Source organism: Pipistrellus kuhlii, unplaced genomic scaffold (genome assembly GCF_014108245.1).
Source record: "Pipistrellus kuhlii isolate mPipKuh1 unplaced genomic scaffold, mPipKuh1.p scaffold_m20_p_6, whole genome shotgun sequence".
NCBI classification, from domain to species: domain Eukaryota; kingdom Metazoa; phylum Chordata; class Mammalia; order Chiroptera; family Vespertilionidae; genus Pipistrellus; species Pipistrellus kuhlii.
The window spans coordinates 46,997,544-47,019,019 of record NW_023425562.1 but is presented as its reverse complement, the minus strand read 5'-3'; the positions used below and the strand labels follow the sequence as shown (position 1 = coordinate 47,019,019).

Sequence of the window (21,476 nt, the reverse complement as noted above, 5' to 3'; positions counted from 1 at the left end):
TTGATATATTAATTGGAGTGGAGGCTTTCCAGGGACCATGCAGAGTGAATGGCCATTAGCTCACAGAGTTTGCTGAAATTATCTATTAAAAAGTAACAAAGCCATTTCCCCAGGCTCAGTTTCAACCATGGGAAGCAGAAGATTTCTTGAGCCAGAGTGCAAAGAAGTTTGATTTTAGGAGAACAAAAAAGAGGAGAAATTGTTTTTGTAAAAATCCATGAGCAGTTAGTAAGAATAGTCTTTGAAGTCTTCCTGATGAAATAGACTATCTGGGGAGACTCAGATAATCTGAGCTTCTTAGTCATCACAGCCTTTGGATGCCCAGAAATGTTGCTTTCATGTGGATTCTTTGCTTGTCTTTGCAAATGCTAAGCCTGGGCAGGCAGCCTGTTTGGGTGTACATGGCTCGCCAGAAGCTCTCTGTTTGTCCCAAAGTACCACTGAGATCATTAGCCTCCTTCCAATAAGTAGCACACACCCTTTCCCCTCAGATCGCCAGTAAGTTGGGCCCCAGAGAATTCCAGAAGCATCCATACCGGCTCCTAGAAATAAAGGAAGAGCTCCCTGGGTGTGAAACATAATACCAAAAACTGCGTTGTTCTAGTGCAGGCACAAGTCCTGGTGTGTTCATTCCACTGTTCCAGTTCTTAACCCCTGCTTTGCATCCAGGTGATAGGCTGCAGATGCCCTGAAGAATCTAGTAGGTGAAATTGACAAACCGGAAGGAAATTATGATGCAGTCCTAACAATAAGTCAATAAATTGCTAAGAGTTCTTGGATATGAAGTTTTAAGAAATGCTTACAGCTGCTTCCATCTGATACCCCCAGAAAAGACAATTCACAATGTCTACTCTCTTACATTTTTCATGGAATTTTGAAATCTTGACAAACTTTGAGATCATTTCTTCTCATCACCTCATTCTTAAAGGTCTCAGCCTGTTATGGACATCTTTGTCCTAGTGTGTTCAGCAACACCATTTCATTTGGGGACCAAGGCGGGGCTGTCAACTGCTCCACTCTGTCCTCTCCTCCTCCTTTGCATAGGATGGGATTATAATTTAAATTAGGCCTTCCTTGATTTGTTAGAATAGATTAGGCTGCAAGCAGTTGTCTCATCTTTTGCATGGAAAGTGTCACCGGAAAGGGTCTGGCACTGAGGCAGACTTGTGGCTTCTTGACTTCGTGCAGGAAAGAATTCACAATAGGAGTCCAGACAATTTTGAGAGTACCGTTATTAAAGCTGGGGACAGTGAAACAGAGGAAGGGCTAAAGATCATAGCAACAGGAGCTGCCTTGGCCCTTTAGAAATGTGAGGAAGAGTGGAGCCTAGGCAAGGCTACCTTGGCCCTTTAGAAAGAAAGTCACAGAGGCAGAAGTGAGCCAGATGGGCTGTGTGGGCTCAGGAAGCAAGTTACAGAGGTAAATAGAGGGATCTTGGTGACAGGTTTCAGGGTTTAGCCCCAGACAAGCTGCTGCTACCCTCTGCTCCCTTGGTTGCAAGTCTCCTGAGAATCTGTAGAGGAGAAAGAAAACAAAGAACATGCTGAGGAAAGAAGGGGTGGGAAAGGTGTGCATGCTCCAGGGAGAATGCACCCTGGGTCATCTATTGAATATTTTCTAAAGGCAGATATTTTAGGGGAAGTCTTCGAAGGATTTCAATAGAATTTTCATCAGCTTTCCAGGTGTGTTCTTTAATATGCTGATTCATCAAAATGACCATATAGGGTCAGGTTCACTCTCTGGTCAGCTTTCCCTTCAAAGAATATCACCAGAGAGTTATCAGGATCAGGGCAGGTCTTCCCCCTCATGGTCTGGAATATGTAAATTATTTGCTCCTAAATGTCCTTGGTTAGGGAAAGCCCTGCAATTTATTAGCTGGCTATAAATTGTTCAACTATTTGTCTCAGTTTCCTCATTCCACTTACCAAAGAGTTTTCCTAACATCTTACTATCTTGCCTCAAAAGAACTAGACTACAGAATGAAGCCAAGCACAGATAAGCAGAGCCAAGAGACAGAGCCCTGGTGATACCATCTGCATTTCTGGACTCTGGTATGCTTTTGTATTTGTCTATAATGGTAGCTGAGGAAAGCCATGGTTCTGCAGTTTTGATTATTTTAATTAAACATAACCTTGAGATTATGCCATATAGAGTGTCCTCAGTTATTTTTACACTTACCTACTGCTTCATTGTGTGGATGTATTAATAATTGATTCAACCACTTCACTATTGATGGACATCTGGGATTATTTCCAATCTCCTGCTATTTCAAATACACATCACTTCATATTTGCCAATGCTGTCCATCTTACAAGTGAAATTATTAGATTGCTGTACCAGTGGCATTTTTGCTAGACATTAACAAATTCTCTGTAGGCATCATTTTGCACTCTCCCCTGCAAGTCTTATTTCCCCACAATCTTGTCAACAGAGCATGTTGTCAACAGAGTTTTTTTTTTTTCTCTCTCCTGTATTTGAGACCCCCTTCTCTGAAGTTTCCCCCTCCTTGGAAAAGCAAAGCAACTGCTCACCCATATCCATAGCATCAACTTGACCAGACTGTGGGACCTGCGCAGGGATTGTTTATGGTCTAGAGGTGTTGGCGAGCATATAGTGAGTAGAGGAGTCACCTGTGTTTGGGATCAAATAATGACATAACCAGTGAGACTGAAAGAATAGCTCATAACACTGGAAAGAGGTAGGCCCGGAGGTGGGGGGAAGTTGTGGCAGTGATCGCAGTGGGGGTTCCATTTGAAGGTGAGAGATGTAAAAATTTGAAGAGAAAAACATAGGATGTCTGTTCTCTACTATGGCTGTGTGAGTTGGCTTGGTTTGCTTAACTCATAAAATGTGAAGCCACTGGTAATGAAAGAGGGCTTACAGTATGTGAAATCATCTTTCCCTTTTCCAACCTCTTAAAAACTAAATAGATCTTTTGGGAACGAAATAATCCCAGCGCCCCCTCCTCCAAGTTGCCCCCTGAAGCGCACAGGTAAAAGCTATTCCAACTTTGTTAGGGAAATTTTTGGAACTTTTAGTTGAGTTGTTTAATGACGTTGCCTCAATCTTCCTGTGTTTAATACCAATAGTAAATGTAGAAGAGGTCTTTTTAGAAGCATACTTTAAATATTTTGTTAGTGGAGTAGAGTTCTACAATGGAAAGACACAGTTCACATTTTAAATTTAATAGATATTTTTTTCAGTAACAGACAATTATTTAAAAATTTTTTAAAATATGTTTTCATTGATTTGAGAGAGAGAGAGAGAGAGAGAGAGAGAGAGAGAGAGAGAGAGGATAGGAGAGGGAGAGATAGAAACATGGATGAGAGAGAAACATCAGCATCAATTGGCTACCTCCTCCATGTCCCTTGCTGGGGATTGAGCCTGAAATCTGGCATTTGCTCTGAACATGACCTCCTGGTGCATAGGTCAATGCCCAACCCCTGAGCCACATTGGCTGACAGAAAGGAGCACTTTTGAAGATGGAGGGAGAAGCCCTGAGTGGAGGAATGCAAGGAATGCAGTTCTAGATGCTTGAAAAGGCCAGGAATCAGATTTCCCCCTGGAGCCTGGAGAGGAGGACACCTGCTGGGTGGGCACCTTGGTTTCAGTCCCATTCAGCCTCCAAAGCTATAAGGGAATACATTTCTGTTGCTTTAAGCCAGTGGTCTGCAAACCTCCGCAGTTTGCCGCTCTGTTGACCACTGCTTTAAGCTACCAGTATGTGGTAACTTGTTACAGTAGCTATAGGAAAGGAATCAATACACTTTTCACTTTTAAGCAAATGAGAATTTGGTGTTAGAATTTAAGTTTACTAAATGAATGGGAATTAATAAGAATGTAAAGCTGTTTTTAAAAGAACACAACCAACTGCCTCTTTTAGGGCAGAAAAACAACTGCATTAAGTTTCAAGTGCTTCCTTTGTAAATAACGTCAACAGAGCTTCCTCAGCTAGCAATTGGTGGTGGTCTAGCTACTCAGAAGGGTCTCCCTATTAAAAACTATCTTGACTTTTAAAATGTATTGTTAGACTTCCAATAAGTAATGGAAATTAATATCAAGAGGGTCCATGTGTTAGTCAGCTGTGGCTGTGAAATACAGCAAAAAAATCTCAAAACCTCAGTGGTTACAACAATAAATATTGCTCTGTAGTTCACACTGCATGCTGGCAGCTGTAAGTTAGGTGACCCTGCTCCAGGCTGCAGGTCAAGTACAGGGCTGTTTCCTGTGTGTCATTATGGAATCTGGGATATAATGTTCTCTTAGCAGAAAGCAAGAGCACAAAAGAGGCGGCAAAACTTGCAAAGCCAATCTTATGATCTCTGTTTTGAACTGGCCACACTGCTACTTCTGCTCATGTGCCATTGAACAATGTAAGTTACATGGTCAAGTGCAATATCACGGGGCAGGAACATTTATTCGTCCTGGAGGTGAGGAAGTGAATAATGGCTGAAGAGTAAGACAGTGTACCACACCCCTGCACCCTGAAAAAGCTGACACCAAAGAACAGTGCAGTAAGCAGCAAGTAAATGCTATTCAATACATGAGCACTAAAATTGAGGGGAGACTGAACTTGAGGCTTCTGTATCAAACTGAGGAAAGAATGAAGAGAGGGAATATATAAAATGGAGACATTTTAACCAAGCTGCTAAAATCATTAGCATTATGAAGGTTGAGGCATGAGGAAAGACTATTCTTATTCTAACTAGCCTAGAAATAAACTTTTTTGAACTTTGCGGTTTCATGTCATTGCCTGGATATACACTGAGTGGCCAGATTATTATGATATCTGAACGCATAATATTAATAATCTGGCCACTCAGTGTGTGTGTGTGTGTGTGTGTGTGTGTGTGTGTGTGTGTGTATTAGATGCCTGGTGCATGAATTTGTGCATGAGTGGGGTCCAGACAGCCCTGCCAGGGAGAGGGGATATGGGTGGTTGGCCAGCCTTCCAAAATAAAAACTCAAAACTTTTTTTTCTTCTTTGAAATACTTCTGGGTTTTTTTTGTAGCTGTGTAATCAGTTTGCAAACCCTAAGACCCTTGGATAAAGCTTTAATTTATTTCTAGCCAAAGTCACAGACTCTTTCAGTCAATTCAATAAAACCTAGACTCTCAAATGGGGTTATGTGGTTCCAGGAGCAAACACAAATCCACTTGGGATTTTCATAGACTAAGAGTAACCAAATTAGATTACAACCAAATGAATTTATAACAAAAGCTCATGGAATGAAGTCCCTATAAGCAAGAGTTAGCAGAAACAATGGAAGACACAATCTAGACTTTTAGATGTTATAATTAGCAAAATATAAAATAGTTATGAGATGTTTAAAGAAATAAAAGTTGGAAATGCAAACTAAGAAACTAGCAAGAATGATGAGGCTAAATACAGAGAACAAACTGAATTACCAGATGGGAGGAGTTGGAGGGACTCAGTGAAAGAGGGATTAAGATGTATAAATCGGTAGCTACAAAATAGTCATGGGGATGTAAAGTACAATATAGGGAATATGGTCAATAATATTGTAATAATTATTGGCCACATGGGTACTGGGTTTATGAGGGGGTCACTTCATAAATTATATAAATGGCTAACCATGATGCTGCACACCTGAAATTATTATAAAATAGTATTGAATGTCATCAGTATTGAAAAAAAAGGATGAGGCTAATTTGAAAAAGTGAAATGGAACTTTTATATATAAAAATATTGTTGAATAAAAACTCAATTGATTGATTCAAAAGACAATTAGATTCATTGAAACAGTTATTTAGCAAAGTGGGAGACCTAAAAAAATCACTCAGAATGCAGCACAGTCAGACAAGGATGTGGAATATGTTAAAAAGGTTGAGAGATATTGATAATAGAATGTGAAGGCTTTTATGTGATTAATAGAATCCCAGGACAGAATGGAGAAAGGGCAGTATTTTAAGAGATGAGAACTGAGCATTTTCCAGAATAAAATATAAAAATCCACATGTAGCCGAAACTGGTTTGGCTCAGTGGATAGAGTGTCAGTCTGTGGACTGAAAGGTCCCAGGTTCGATTCCCATCAGTGGCATGTACATTGGTTGCGGACACATCCCTGGTAGGGAGTGTGCAGGAGGCAGCTGGTCGATATTTCTTGCTCATCGATGTTTCTAGCTCTCTATTCCTCTCTCTTCCTCTCTGTGGGAAATCAATAATACATGTAGACTCTCTTTGAAACACTTATAGTACAAAGTATATTAGGATAAGTAAAAAGAAATCCACATATAGACAAATTGTAGGAAGTTTAACATATAAGCATACCAAGAACAAAAAGCAACAACCTCCAAAAGAACAGTAATCAGGCTACGGGCTACCCATTCATTATCAACAATAGAAGTCAGAAATCAGAGTAGCACCTTCTAAGTGCTGGAGATGAGACAATCATTTTATCTGAGACTAGAGACCTGGTGCATGAAATTTGGCCAGTGATCAGGGCTGATCAGGGCCTTCTGGCTGCCAGCAGGGGCCTCCCTTCATTTCACACCACCCCCTGGTGGTCAGTCAATCAAACTCCTGAGGGGACACTTTGCATATTAGGCTTTTATATATATAGATAACACTATTGAGTAGTTTTTCCTAAGGGTTGTCCTGTCCCCCAGCAACCCCAAAATAAACTGATTTTTATAAACCTAAGACTTCAGATGGTAAGGATGGGTAAAAACCAGACTCTAGTCACATTAAGAACATTTATTTACATCTTTCCACATTCCACAACAGCTTAGAGTCTGCTTCTAATATATAATTTTCCCCATCTTTCATGGATGAGGGTAGATATTTTTAGATAAACAAAAACTGAGAGTTTATCACAAATGGACCTTTATTAAAGGAATTAAAGAGGATGTCCTTCAAGAAAAAGGGAAGTGATCCCAAAGGAATGTCTAAGAAGCAAAAGAACTCCTTAGAAACAAAACCACAAAACATATTAGTAAAGCTAAAAAAAAATTGTATAATATAAAAAGAATATCTAATTTGTTGCTTTAAAAAAAGACAGAATGAAACTAGAATACCATGGAAGTAATACCATGGCAAGAGTTGATTAAAACAGAGTTTTAACTTGTACTGATCAGATGGGGGATTAAGATATTAACTCTTGATCTGTTAAGTAAGGCATGCATGTAAAATATGAAAAGTAAACAGTAAAAGAATAGAAATGCAGTGATTAACATCCCAACCAGGAGAGGGGAACATACACAGTAATAAGAAAACAAAGAATAACAACAGTACAACTCAATAAAAAGACACATTGAAATGTAAGAAGAGAAAAAGCATACAGTAAAAATATGGAAGCAAATTCAGGTATTCAGAAATATTAATGAATTAAAAAAGAAAAAAGAAAAGAAATAGCCAGTGAAGCCAGTTAAAAGGCAGGTATTTTTGTCAGATTGGTTAAAATAAGAATCATCCATCTGTATCTCAGACAATATTCTTTTTTTGAGTGCCAGAATGAATAGCACATAGGTGTTCCAAGTGTGTTTCTTTAAAAGCTCAGCTATTTAAATAGAAAAAAGATTAGCTATTTACAAGTCATTCTTTGCTACCCACCTCTATTCTTGTCAAACGTCTGAAGCCTGGGCTTATTTCCTTATGTAATCCTAAACACCTTAAACTTGTGAGATTTCTCTATGCATCAGCGAATGCTGCTAAGTAACAGGATGACACCAGTTTTTACAGGTGTATGGCCATCTTCATAATGCCTGCTTCATGATTTCTTTCTAAAGGAAAATCACCAAAAATGGAAGAGAAAAATCTAGTGTCATTTATATGACACAGGCAAATACAATATGTGACACTATGTATTACTCAACCTTGGGCACTTCTCAGACTTGATTCAGATATACTTTGCCAGCCCAACTCAAGGATTTGCAAAGAGGCTTAGCACTGCAATGTTCCCCATTTGTGATTACCTTTGTACTTTAAAATTGTTCTTGCTAGTTTTTTAGTTCTGACGACTCAAGTGAAGAACATTTACCAAACACCCACGGTATCAAATCCTTATAAGATGTTGAAGGCAGCCTCCCGAGGGGACAAACAGAACGCATTCTACAGAACAATCTACACGTTAGGCTCTGTGTAATTGCTGGGGAGAGTACTCTAAACTGATTGGAGGATGGAACAATAGTTTTGCTTTGGATAAGACTGCTGAGTAGTTTCTCTTAAGGGTTGTCCTCACTGCCCTCCCCCAATAAACTAGATTCCTAACCTGAGACTTCAGAGTGATAGGGGGGTGGGTAAAACTGATCCATGATGCTAGACATATTAAATATATTTGTTAGCATTCTACCTTATTTCACAAAGGATTTGAGTATGGTTGTAATATGCAATTTCCTCTAAATTAAAAAGCATTAAAAAAAAATCAGGATCCTGGAAACTAGGTAAAGAATAGGAACAGAAGGGTAGGTCAGAGATCCCTCAATTTTGCTGGTGAGCATGGAAAACTGATGCCCCTGTGGCAACCTCGCACCAATTAAATCTAAGTGTGGGAGGCAGAGAGAAGTAGTTTCAAAGATCCCCCGGTGTTCCTACATTTGGTAACCACGGGCCAAAGCTGCCATTCTCAGCCTTGTGTGCATGTTAGCACTTCCTGGGAAGATCCCGAAATTACGGATGCTCGTGTCCCTAGCCTGAACCAATGAGATCATAGTTTCTCCTGCTGGCAGCCAGACCCGTGGTCATTTTAAAGCTCCCCAGATGATGACAATGTGCAACCAGGACAGAGAACATTGTACTGGGAGAAAGCTGGCACATAATTACACAGGGGGTTGATTTTTTTTTTTTATGGGTTCTTTTTATAACTTCAGGCCATAAAATTGGTCCCAAGTTTCCTGGTGGCCAAAGTAACTAACAAAATACAATCAGTTGAATAATTCTTGTCATCCATAATGCTAAACCTTATCTGTTCCTTGGAAGAAAGCTTTTTCTCACAGGCCTGAAATATGTCTTGACTCTTCTTATAGGGGCTTTTGAATGATATCATGGATCACAAAGTTTATAAACCAACGTTTACAAAGACAGATGGCAAGTTACGTATTGTAGTTCCTCATAATCATTCCTCAGGGAAAGCCCATGGACATGCCCCTGGAGTGCAGGCAGACGCAGACTGTTGGGGTGGGAACCAGGGGAGGGGAGCAGTAAGGATGCAGAGAGGAGGGAGAGAGGAAGCATGACCCACCCTCTTTAGTTCCCAGGTCATCTGGCCTCACCCAAGGGGAAAGCCTGGAACTGTACTTCCAAGTATAGGAGTGGTGTCCTGTGTAATTAGAAACTGTAATTTTCTTTAGAAAAACCTAAGTATCTATTGCTCCCCCAGCATCATATAAACTGTACAAAGCTTGACAAAGGCCTGGCTAGGGAGGGTATAGAAGCAGAGACTTCCATTTGGCCAGGAAAAATGAACAGAGACCAGTCTTTTAAAGTGCATCCTGATAAAGAGGATTTTTTTTTTTTCTTCACAGTTGGGCTTCTTTATTTAAGTACTCTTTATTTAATGGCTCACGATTTATAGAAGGTTTCTGAGAAGGGTGTTGACTGCATGGGGCTGAGTGTCCAAAAGAAACCCATTATATGGCACATGTTTTAAACCGCAGTAATGTCCTCGGGAAGCCAAGGAGAGCTTAAATTCTCTTGCAAACAATCTAGGAGGGTCATCCAGAAGACACTGTGTAAACTTGGTGGGATTGGCCAAGGGGATTCTTTGTATCCCGTGTGTGTTCTCCAGAAACTTACCTGGGTGAAAATCCTAAACGTACTCAGTTAATATCCAAGGAGACACTTGGATGTTCTATTTTCAAAGTCAAGTAGCACATTTGGCTTATTTACTTCTTGTACTTAAAACTGCATTTCACATCTAAATTTAACAAACTTCTTCCTGAAAAAAAGTCGAGTGATGAATTTCTTTCACTTACTTAAAGCTGTCGCTGGCATTCCCATCAATCTGAAGGACTAAATGAAATGCTGGCTAGAGAAACAGTAGCTGGGATGTGGAGAGAATCTTACTAATTAATAAGACATCTTAATAATGGTTTGCATAGGCTGAAAAATCATCTTAAAAACTTGAGTTTGCTATTTCACGTGCGGCTCACAGATAAGCTGCCTTTGATTCAAAGAACTATGCTGTTTGCTGTTTTCCAGGGGGTGGGTGTGCACTCAGAATGGGTGCTGTGCTGGTTTTGTTCCGGTGAGGCTGACATAGGCAGTGGCGACTCGCAGCCACACCGGGGCAGCCTCTCCCTGGCTGGCGGCCGGGGGGCCGGGCGGACTGGCTCCCGGGAGCTGACAATGCAGCGGAGTCCAGCCTGCTGGGGCTGCCCGTCCTTTAAAAGGGGTCTACAAACACCCATCTGTCCCCCCCTGACCCATTACCGCAAGCTCAAGGCTCCTGATTAAAAGGCCACGGGAAGATGAATGGACTGAGTGTTGCGTGTTTCTTGTAGCGCTGCCTCCAGTGCCCCCACATACTACCCAGCCCGCCTCCTCCCCAAAGCAGAGCGCGGGGGGAGGCTCCGGAGGACGAGTCCGCTCGGACACCGCTCCTTGGGCCCGGGGAGCCGCGGGAGCCCCGCCGAGCGCCCCGGGAGGCCGGCGGGCGGGGTGGGGTGGGGGCGTGGGGGCCGAACTCGCCGCCCCCGCCGCCCGCGGCCCGCCGCCCAGCAGGCCTGTGATTGGCTTGGGGGCGAGTGTGCCCGCCCCGGCGAGGAGGGGGGTCCCCGCCGGGCGTCGGGTGGGAGGAGGCGGAGGAGGGGGCGGAAAGAGCCGGGGCCCGGAGAGAGCGAGCGAGCGGGCGAGGGGGCGGGCGAGCCGGGAGGAGGGAGGGAGGGAGGCGCGGGCCGCGGGGAAGGAAAGCCCGGCGGGCTCCGCGCCGCCGCCGCCGCCGCCGCCGCGCGCAGGGAGAGGCGCCGGGGCCGCCGGCCGCTGCTCCGCGCTCCGGGACCGCCCGCTGCACCGCAGCCTTCCGGGAGGAAGCGGCGCCGGCCCAGCCCCGGTCCCGCTCGGGCTTCCTCACCTGCGGCGGGGGCGCGTGCAGGGCCGGGTGTGCGGGGCCGGCGAGCTCCGGAGGTAGAGAAGGGCACCCTCGGCCGCCCGCGCCGCAGCCCGCGCCGCCCGCCCGGGAGAGCCCCCGACCCGTGCGGGGCGCCGGCTCCATGGCGACCGGGCTCGGGGAGCCGGTGTACGGACTTTCGGAAGACGAGGTGAGCGGCTTTCTCTTCCTTCCCTGCCGGGACTCCCCGGGGAATTCCTGCCCCGCGCCGGCAGCGGATGGGGCCCCCCGGGGTGCGCGTGGCCCGCGGCTGCAGGGCTTGCCCCGAACACGGGAGCGCCCCGGAGTGGGGTCTCGGGGGGCTGGGCTCAGCCCTTCCGCCCGGCGCCCCCTCCCCCCGCCAGGCTCATTGTTTGTAAATAAAGCGGCGCGGCGCCCTCGGAGCCGGTTCACCGGCCGCGGTCGGTCCGGCGCTCGGGGAGGAGGAGGCTCGTGCGCCTCTGCCCGCGAGGTGCCCCCTCTCTCCCGGCCGCGGCTCCCCGGGCTGTTGGGCAACTTTCCGCCTCTCTCCGCCGCAGCCGGGGAGCCCGTGACGTGTGTCACGTCTGGGGGGAGGAGAGGGCTGGGGACCCCGGGCCCAGAGGAACCTGGATCGTCTCTCCCCGGAACTTTCATTGTGTCCGCGAGTGTTCTGCTGCGTATGCGCGCGGAGCTGTGTCTGCCCTGTCTTGCAGGGTCTAGAGCCCGGAGTGTGGGTTTTGGGGTCTCTTTGGGGTGGTGGGGGGGAGGAGGTCTAGGATGGTGGCAGGTGCTCCTGGAAACTTGGAGGAAGCTTGCAGCTCTGCCATTCCTCCCCCCCCCCCAGCCCCCCAAGGATCAAAGCCTGGCACCTCCGGGACTGGTGGAAAATCGAAAGCTACATCGATCTCTTTTATTAATAAAGCGAATGAAATAAGCCCCGCCCCTAAGGCTGTCGGTTTCACTGGGAAGGGCTTTGTTTTTCACCCTCTCTCCTCGCGCTTTCCCACTCCCCTTTTTGAAAGGATCCCACCGAATCCCCGCTGACCCCCCTCCGGCCCAGCCACGCTCCGCTCTCATTGGTGCGCTGCTCTGCCCAAAAGGGGGGTGGGCGGCCCGTGGCCGGCGCGGCTTGACAGGCTGGCTGGATGGAGCAGGCAGGTAGGAGGGGTTTGCCTTTGGGCCGGTAGGCGCTCAGGTCTGGCGCCCCCTCCGAGAGGTGAATGTACAACCCGTGAAGCATTACTCAGCAGGGAGGTATTTCCTATCCTGGTGGTGCATTTCATGAAAAGTTGATGCCTGGAAATTCAAGGATTTCTCTTTCTTCTCCTCCTCCCTTCTTTCTTTGCTGGGGTCCCCTCTTCCTCTCGTAATGGGGGCCGGCGTTAACGAAAAGGGTATTTATTATCTGACACATACCCACGTTATGGCTTCTCTCCAGCTTTCCAACCTCTGGTACCGTGTGTGTGTGTGTGTGTGTGTGTGTGTGTGTGTGTGTGTGTGTGTGTGTGTGTGCGTGCTCGCGCTATGTAAGTGTGTAATGGACTAGGTAATTTAGGGTGGGGAGGGTGTTTGGGGGTGTGACTTTTCCCCCCCTCCCTTAACGGTCCAAGGGAAAGTATGCGGTGGTATTTTATCAAAGAATGATCACAATGCAAATAATGTGTGATTTACATTTTGATTATTTTGCTCTGTGCTCCTGTAAAGTCATTTCCCTGTTGTGTGTGTACAGGTACCTGTGGATGGGTGAAAAGTAATATTGTTTCATTTGCCCAGGGGCTTCTCTCTCTGGCTTCTTTCCCCTTTGAATAGCTTTCTCTTTCCTTCTATACGTCCCCATTTAATTAGGGGCAGCAGAGGGCAGGCAGTGAGCTTTCGGAAAGGTGCTGAGACGCAGACATTCCTAAACAAAGAGCATGAGGTATTGTGGTCCACAGAGACAGCTGCCTTGCATCATAGGTCTTTCAAACAGTCACATGATTATTTTTAACAGCTCCCTGAAAAAAAAATGTGCAAGTGTTTTTGGGAAATGCAACTGGTTAAGTGAATCACACGCATGTCACTGTTGTTTGGCCTTTGTTTACAATGAAACTCCCTAGAGTGCATCTTGCCACTTTTGTCTGGATGCGTTCATAAAGACTGAAGATCTTAGCTAGCATCTAGTGTGAGAGTGAAGGATGGGATATAAAGAGGATTTCTGTGTGTGTGTGTAATGTGTATGACTGGGTTCACTCCTGTATGCTGCTGGAGGGGTATTGGGCTGTACGGGGTGATGAAGACATTTTATTGATTGAGTGATGGCCATGTTGCTGGTACTGTTTAGCTCCTCACACATTGCATTACAAAAGACAAGTCACACCTGTATTTCTTTTTCAGCTTCTACCAGTGAAAAATAAGGCAGGGCTGTTTTGATGATTTCATATTTCTGTCGTATTTGCTTTTTAAATTAATTTTCTTTCTTTATTGAGTAAGGTATTACAGTGTGTCCTCATCCCTCCATTACCTCCTCCCAGTGGTGTTTGCTTTTTATGGGAGGTGTCAGGCTGTCAGGTTGTCCTTGGGAAATCAGGGAATGCCTTCAGAGACTGTTAACAACACATTGTTGAATTTGCATAGCTTGTTTCACCTCCCGGAATTAACCTATGTAAGGAAACACGTGGCAGATTTTAACCGGCTCTTTAAGTAGGATGCCAGGTAACCAATGGCAGGCTTGTTTCCCAGGGCGTGTGAAATATGGATGCGCTTCGGTTCACACACTTGGTGTGCTGCAGAGCATCACACGCGGAGATACTTTGATTGCTACAGAAAAGAGCCACCTTCTAAACCTCTTAGCAAAGTAGGCATTCATATTAACAGATTTTACATATTCACTGGAAGTTGATGAAAAGCGTTGTATGTGTGGAGAGCACTTAGTTCCATCCCATCTCAGGAAGACTAGCTCTGAGTGCTGCTGCTGGTGAGGCGTTGCATTAACCCAGAAAACAAAGGATGCCAAGACAGAGGGCATTGTTTCCAGGTCTGCCCAGCTGGTAGAGTGAAAGGGATTAAATGTGGGTTCTGCTTGTGTGAGAGCTGTTTATTTTTTGTTGTGCCTTTCTGGTGAGGTAGCGTTCATATTCACCCTGACTTAAATCGAATTATTTTAGGTAGCCAAATTTGAAATTGCCATCAGATAAAGTATTTTTGGTATTGGAGAGATAAGCAAATTAACAATACTTCTTATTCAGGGCCCAGGATCAGATTTGGGTTGAAACCAGAAGAGTTTGGACTAGTTTCTGCATCTGGCTTGGCTCCTTGGTGGTGTTTTGTTTGGATTTTTGTTTTTATTTATTTTTTTGGCAGTCTGTAGCACATTTTGGCACAGTTGAATCATGACTGTTACTGTTAATCTTCTGAAGTCTTTTATTACAACATTTTAGGTGTCCTTTATTGAAAAGATTTTTCTAGGAGAAAGTTTGAATGACAGCTTTCTTATTAGATGTGGCATTTGAAAGTTTTTTGGTGGTTAGAATGAGGCAAATGGCATAGAAATGAAGGCCAGGCTGACCTGGGATGGTTCTTTGCCAGTCTCCCCCCTCATTTTATACAAATATAAGGATAGTGGGCTAATGTTTCATATGCTTTCTCTACACCAGCACTGTCTTAAAGCCTTTATACATTTGCTGCCTCATTTAATTTTCATAAGATCCCTGTGAGGTGTGCTCTTATTTACAGACTAGTAGCCTGGTGCATGAATCTGTGTGCCAGGAGCTTCCTGACGCCCTCTAGTAGCTCTCCGCCTGCTGTGGGCCCTCCTGTAGTTCCCCTCGCCCCTCCCCCGCCCCTCTTCATAGCTTGCTGCTCTGCCTTCTCCTGTAGCTCTCTGCACCACCCTCCTGCTAATCCGTGAACTGGTAGGTCGTGACTGGGTAGGTCGTGAGGATCATTTGCATATTACATCTTTTAAAAAAAAAATACATTTTGTTGATTTTTTACAGAGAGGAAGGAAGAGGGATAGAGAGCCAGAAACACTGATGAAGAGAGAAACACCGATCAGCTGCCTCCTGCACACCCCCCACTGAGGATGTGCCCGCAACCAACGTACATGCTCTTGGCTGGAATCGAACCAGGGACTTTTCAGTCCGCAGGTCGACGCTCTTTCCACTGAGCCAAACTGGTTTCTGTGTATATTACATCTTTATTATATAGGATAGGATGAGGAATGGTGTCAGGATTTGAACCTAGTTCTGTTGAGTCCACAGCCCTAGTTTATAACATGCTCTCTTTCTTCCAAGTATCTTGAAAGGTCTTCATGGCTAGATTAACCAGGATAACATAAGGTAGAGATAAATGTCAGTGGTTGTAAACACTTAATCAGGAGCTCAGTTTAGTATGGTCTCCATAGTGTTTTAAAGCTTGGGAATTTTCATGGAAAATGGTAAAAATCTGACTTCACTGGAGCCTCGTTCTCACCTGGCAGCAATCAGTGGGTCTGAACTGTGGCTGTGAGATGTGGCAGCCGTGCTGTGTAGTTGCCACGGAGTCCACTGCTCCCTGTTGTCTTGGGGGCCTTTTTGCTCGTGTGCTTATTGCAAACGCTTTGTAACAAACATTTAAAGTTGACCGTTGACATAGATAACCATATTTTCTTTAAGATGCTGTCAATTTTAAAGTGCACCATTATCTTATAGACCATTATGAAAAAATTTGCTGTCAAACTGTGGTATACTGTTGATTTTCTGAAGCATCTTTATTTCAGAGATGTTAAAACATGAAGCAAGGATGCTTTAGGATTCATGAATTACTCTAACTACAATAGAAATGTGGGCTAACCCCGGGCCTTCAGTTTCAATACTCCAATTAGTCAACACTCTTCAGTCACCTGCTAGTCAAATTGCAGCTTTGCTGTCTGAGAAAATGGCTAGAATAAGGGCAATGCTCTTAGTCGGGCACAGCAGAGAAGAAACGGGGAGCCTGGGTGAGTCGTTAACTTAAAAAAAGTGGTCCGTGTGTGTGTGTTTTCAACAGATAACACGAGAAACCCTGCACACCATCCTTGCAGTTGTGGTTGCAAGATTGCTTTCAGAAATTCCAGTTTAGGTATCATTGTGGATCTAAAGGTGGATGCTGAAGGCAGTTTTCTAGAGGATGGAAAGACTTGCCCACTCATTCCAGTTCCAAGTGCCTGAGTCATACCTAGCTCTGCTGGTCGGTGTGCTTACATCACCAGGGAGCTTCTTAGAAAGTGGTTTCTGGATTCTGGAAGCCTCAATATGCTTGATATATAATCAAATAGATATGAAGAATCTCAAGGAATAAATGCTTTTCGAATGTGACATCATCACAGCAGTACTTTGGAGTTCCCGCTAACTTGCCTTTTGCATTCACTGAGAGGAGAAGAAACTTGATGCTTATTGCTAATTTAATAACCTTTTTGTAATGTTTAGGTATTTAAATGATGTAATAAAAACATGGTAGTAAATGACTGGTAGAAGAAACTAACTTCTCTTTGATAGACTGAGACCATATTAAAATTTTTATTTTGAGTTTAAAGTTCTGTTTAAACAGATTTTATTGCTGCCTTTGGATTTTTGGGTCTTAGATAAGTAGCAACAGTAAAAAGAGATCCCAATTTAAGAGATTTTAAAGGGTTTTTTGATGCGGTAGGTCTTCGAATAAGTGTTTTTGTATTATGGATTTATTAATTGGTAATAAAACAAATTACATATTGAACTCTTGACAATCCAGGATTAAAGAGGATTAAGATAATATACAAGTTAACTAAGTTGATAAGTATTAGGGTGGTAGGATTAATGAAGGGTGTGAGAAGTGTGACCAAATTTTACTTTGTTTTTATATTGTTTCTCTTCCAGATCACATATAAACAAATATTTTCTTTTCTGACTATAGGTGGCAATGTTTCTACTGTTTACTGTATAATGATGTTACTGTTGGCTTGGGAGTTGCTTGCTGGTGGAATATGGAGATGAGGATAAAGAAACTGGATTTAGAAACTATTTTCCTACAAATTTAAAAAAAAAACACATTTATACAATAAAACCACCTAAAGTAATATTTCTCATGGTGAGTAATATCAGGAATCATCTGTTTTCCAAGTTTTTTAGGATTCCCCTTACCAAGGGCTTCTTAAAATTTGGGAGAAGGAGAGGCATTTGGATTTGGGGTAAAAAGCCCCCACACCATACAAACACACCAAGTCCTTTGGGGCTCTCATTCCTTTCTTCTTGGGTGTATAGGGACTTCTAAATAATTCTATTATAGTTCTGCTGTACACACCGTTCCATAATTACTGCCACCGACTTTGAGAAGGAAGTAATAATTACTGCTCTTGGGTATTTGACTGCTGGAGACAGTCTTGATTCCTCAGGCTAGACATACCCTGGCTCAGGTTCTGGCAGAGAGACGTGGGATAGATAGTGACCTTATTTCATGAATCCCTAGGATCTCCTTATAGTTGTAATGTTTCGTTCTGGACCCCCGAGTGGCCTGGATGCTGACTATTACTGTAATGCTTTCGGTGGCAAAAGCCATATTACATAAATGTGTCTGGGGTAACCAGCTTAAATGGATACTTTAGTCCACTTTTTGTCCCTGACTGCAGAGTCCTGCATTGATTCAGAGCTGGCACGTTTAATGCTGAGGGTATCAGATTTCCTCGCTGTCATCAACCTCAGTGTTTGGTGACTCCTTGGCAGGCCAGTGTCCACTGAGAGATTTTTGTATTCTTTATATGCCTCCTAATAACCAAGAAAAAGCTGTTCTGAAGGTTGTGTTTTTTTTTGTTTCTTGTTTTTTGTTTTTTGCTTTTTTTAGTGTAAAATGCTGTGGCTATGATGTGAGAGCCACCGGTGAAGATGAGACTTGGAAGGGCTTGTAGGGATGGTGGTCCCATGAATGAGATGAACAAGTCCAGGAACTGACCCATTGCCGGTTAGGTTGGTATCCCATCCCCATGGCTTCCTAGGCACCTGAAGTGAAGTTTTTCTTTTAAAATATATATTTTAAAACTTGATTTTAGAAAGAGAAGAAGGGAGAGGGCGAGAGAGATAGAATCATTGATGAGCTAAACATCAACATCAATTGGCTGCCCCCTGCACATTGCCTATTGGTAATTGAGCCCAAAACCCAGGCATGTGCCCTGACTGGGAATCAAACTGGTGATCTCCTGGTGTATGGGTTGATACTCAGCCACTGAGCCACGTAGGCCAGACTGAAGTGAAGTTTTGATGGATCACTTGTCTATCAGGTCGAGACTGTACACCGTTTACCTCTATGTGTGATTGGGCAACTCCAGATGAGGAGGGGACATCTGTGCAGAGACAAGGGTCTGTACTGCACCTCCAAGTCTGGTCTTGCTTTTAGCACAGTTTTCTATGTACATTTTGGCAACAGTGTTAGATATCACCAACATGAGGACTCTAGTGAAGACAACCTTAGGCCTTAGATAGCGTAGGAAGTGAAGATACTCTACTAATTGTTCCTGTTTAACTCAAGATGTTTGTGTTGAGTGGTTTTTTCTTTACCTTGTACGTTTTGTTTTGTTTTTATGCTGGAAGTCACTTCAGTCTGGTTTTTCAGAAAATGGAAGCAAACCTCAGCTATTTAGAGAATTACATTATTTAGTAAGCACTCAGTATTAAGTATTAATGAAAAAAAGTGTGTATGTGTATCTACTAAATTAAAAGTTCCCCATACTTATTGATCTCTCAACTACCTTTAGAATCCAAAGATGGGAATCTGCTGAAAATCTTGTGCTTGCTCTTCTACTATTTTGTTTTTAACTTTTTCTGTAAAATATGTTTAGTTTGTAGTTGACATTCAGTATCATTTTCTATTTCTTTCAGGTGATTAGCATAGTGGTTAGACATTTAAATAATTCATGGAGTGATTTTCCCATAAGTCTAGTGATCCCCCCACCTGGCCCCATACATAGTACAGTATTATTGACTATTCCCTCTGCTGTATTTTACATCCCTGTGACTTGTGCTTTCCTTCCCTAGTCTTCATTTTCTCTCTCTCAGTTAATAAGTGATTTACCTTTGGGTGTCATCATAGGGCTAACTTCATCTTTGGAAAAGGGGGAGAAGTGTAAGGTTTATAGAAAAAGCAAAACAGAATAAATTTGCTTCCCTTTACCCTTTTCCATTCCTTTTGTGCTTCACGTACTGTCAGTGATAATTGGACACAACCGTAAAACCATTAGTAAGTTGGGTTTTGAACTTTGAACTGGCTACATTTCCTCCCTGCTTGTTAATATCATCGGATAAATGTGTGTAGCACTTGAATTAAGTTGTATCTAAAGGGAATTAAATTGTGTGTGTTGATTTTAAGTTCTGAGTATATGTGTGCTGATTATTGAGAAATTGGTATGGGCCATGCTGCCTGCCTTTGGAACAGCTGTCTCAATTTTCAGGGACTGCTATTAGTGAAAGAGAACACTTGAAGCTGGGGGTAGGAACTTCTTTCTCTCTTTGGGGAAGTGAGGTAGTGAAGAGTATTGTGCAGCTCTGGGTTTGGTGGGGAGATACTGAAGAATATTTAATAACATGGAGATGTCAGTAATCTAATATGCAGAGGGAAATGTAGGTTACAAAACAGTGGGTGCACTGTTTCTATAGAACAGTAGAATCTTGTGGTGGTTAAAAGTGTTTAAAATGACTGGGAATATATCCCAGGATGTTCATGGTAGTTTTCTTTGAGTAAAGGGATTACAAGTGATTTTATTATCTTTTTTGCTTACATTTTCTATATTTCTACCATGAACTTCCCCACTCTCCCTCAAAATAAAAATTTTAAAGTGAGGTAGAAAGAAACCTCCCAATTGTATATATTTCAAGCTTTGGGTAAAAATTGGAGCAATTGTTGAGTACAAATATTAATAGAGTTTGTTTAGTTGAGCTCATGTTTCTCAGGGGCCTGCTTCGTGCTCTGTGGCTAAGGATGTCAAGGTGGTTGCATGGCCACTCTTGCCTTTAGGAGCTCACCATCAAGGTGGGGAGTGGAGGGACAGGTGAAGCGTTTACTATTTTTTAGAAAAAGTGCTGTTAAAGTAAATAGTTGTTTTTCACTTGCAGCTTGCAAAATAGATGTTTCATTTTCTTCACTATGGACACTTAATATTTATATTTTCATCCTTCTCTGCTCTACAGTTGCATAAAAGTAATTTAAATCTTCAGTAGTGTTCTGAAATGTTTGTGTGTGTATGCTTAAAATTATGGCCTGTGATCAAACACAGACCTGTTTCTCTTGTTGTTTTCTTGGTTTTTGTGTTAGAGATCTTGTTACTGCCTGAAATAAGGATGCACCTTGCAATTGATATATATAATGTGGTGGTGGGTTCCTTACACTCACACCATTCTCCCCTAGTTCCCCCGGCCCCCCAAAGTTACAGTTTACAGGTGATGGGATCTTAGAATTGTTGCATTTGAATTGACCAGTATGAATTTGTATATTTTGGTGGCCCATGTATTGTGGTCGATCATTGATAGTTGCCATGGAGACTATAACCTTATCTGTTTTGTTCAGTTATGACATGTCTCTTAAGGGCCCACCTGGACAATAAAGACATGTGCCAGCTCACTGATGTAATCAAGACATCAAGTTCTTCCTTTACTAGCAACAGTCTGGCCCTTTTCAGGGGTCTTACTGTTCTGAGGGTGCTGCCAGTGACAGCTGTTCTTTTTTTTCCTCCCTGGGAGGAAAGACAACGGCTTCCTCCTAAGATTCAGGAAATCTCATTCCCACAATCATGGAGGAAATCTCGTGTCTCTTTGGCCCACAGAGGCTTAGGTCTGCTCATCCCTCAACCAGCCGGTGAGAAGGAGGAGGTGGAATTGCTTTTATTGCCTTAATGGTCCACCCGTTGAGTTGGAGTGAAGTCCATGATGACCCTACAGTCCACCCTCTGGATAATCCACCCACTTTCAGATCTGTACACCTTCAGAAAGGCCCATGGCTTTGTGAAAGCACATGCTTCCTTTCCCCAGGTGGGCAACCAAATGAATATTCATCTAAGCAGTGCAAGGATCTCTGGGTGATACGTTGTCCCTTCTCTTATACCTGAAATGAGTTTTTTAAAATGGTATAGACTTAGAGACTTAGGACTAAATGGTTATGCCCCCTTCCCCCCCCGCAAAAAAAAAAAATCTAACCTATAAACCTACAGTAGTGAAGAGGGAACAGGATACTGCAATAAACTTGCCATTTGGAGAGGGGGTAAAAAAAAGAAAACTCAGTGTGGTAGCTGGCACAACAGGAATAGCCAGGAATCCTTGCCTTGGTCAGCCAGTCTGGCAGCATCCCGCTCTGCTGGTTTGTGTCCAGGGTGAGGATCTCCCTGGGTCCTTGTCCTCTATGGCTGCACGTGGTGGGACAGGCGCTGGCAGAGGGCCCCTCGGAGTCCTGCTTGGGGCCTCTGGTGTTCTTCCAGGGGTTGAACAGCCATAGGCTAGA

The 21,476-nt window shown here is 43.6% G+C and overlaps 1 protein-coding gene across 4 annotated transcripts in view; it reads left to right on the top strand.

Moving 5' to 3' along the window:
- The first annotated feature begins 10,838 nt into the window (after nt 1-10,838).
- NEDD4L (NEDD4 like E3 ubiquitin protein ligase) overlaps nt 10,839-21,476 on the top strand; it is a 294,560-nt gene continuing 283,922 nt past the window's right edge. For 3 of the 4 annotated variants that reach the window (XM_036419454.2, XM_045574929.1, XM_045574928.1), the window contains exon 1: nt 10,840-11,217. In XM_036419454.2, coding sequence (XP_036275347.1) covers nt 11,170-11,217 — 48 coding nt within the window. In that variant the 5' untranslated portion in view covers nt 10,840-11,169. Of the gene's footprint in view, nt 11,218-21,476 lie in introns of all 4 variants that reach the window. The other variant, XM_036419451.2, reaches the window with a different exon arrangement.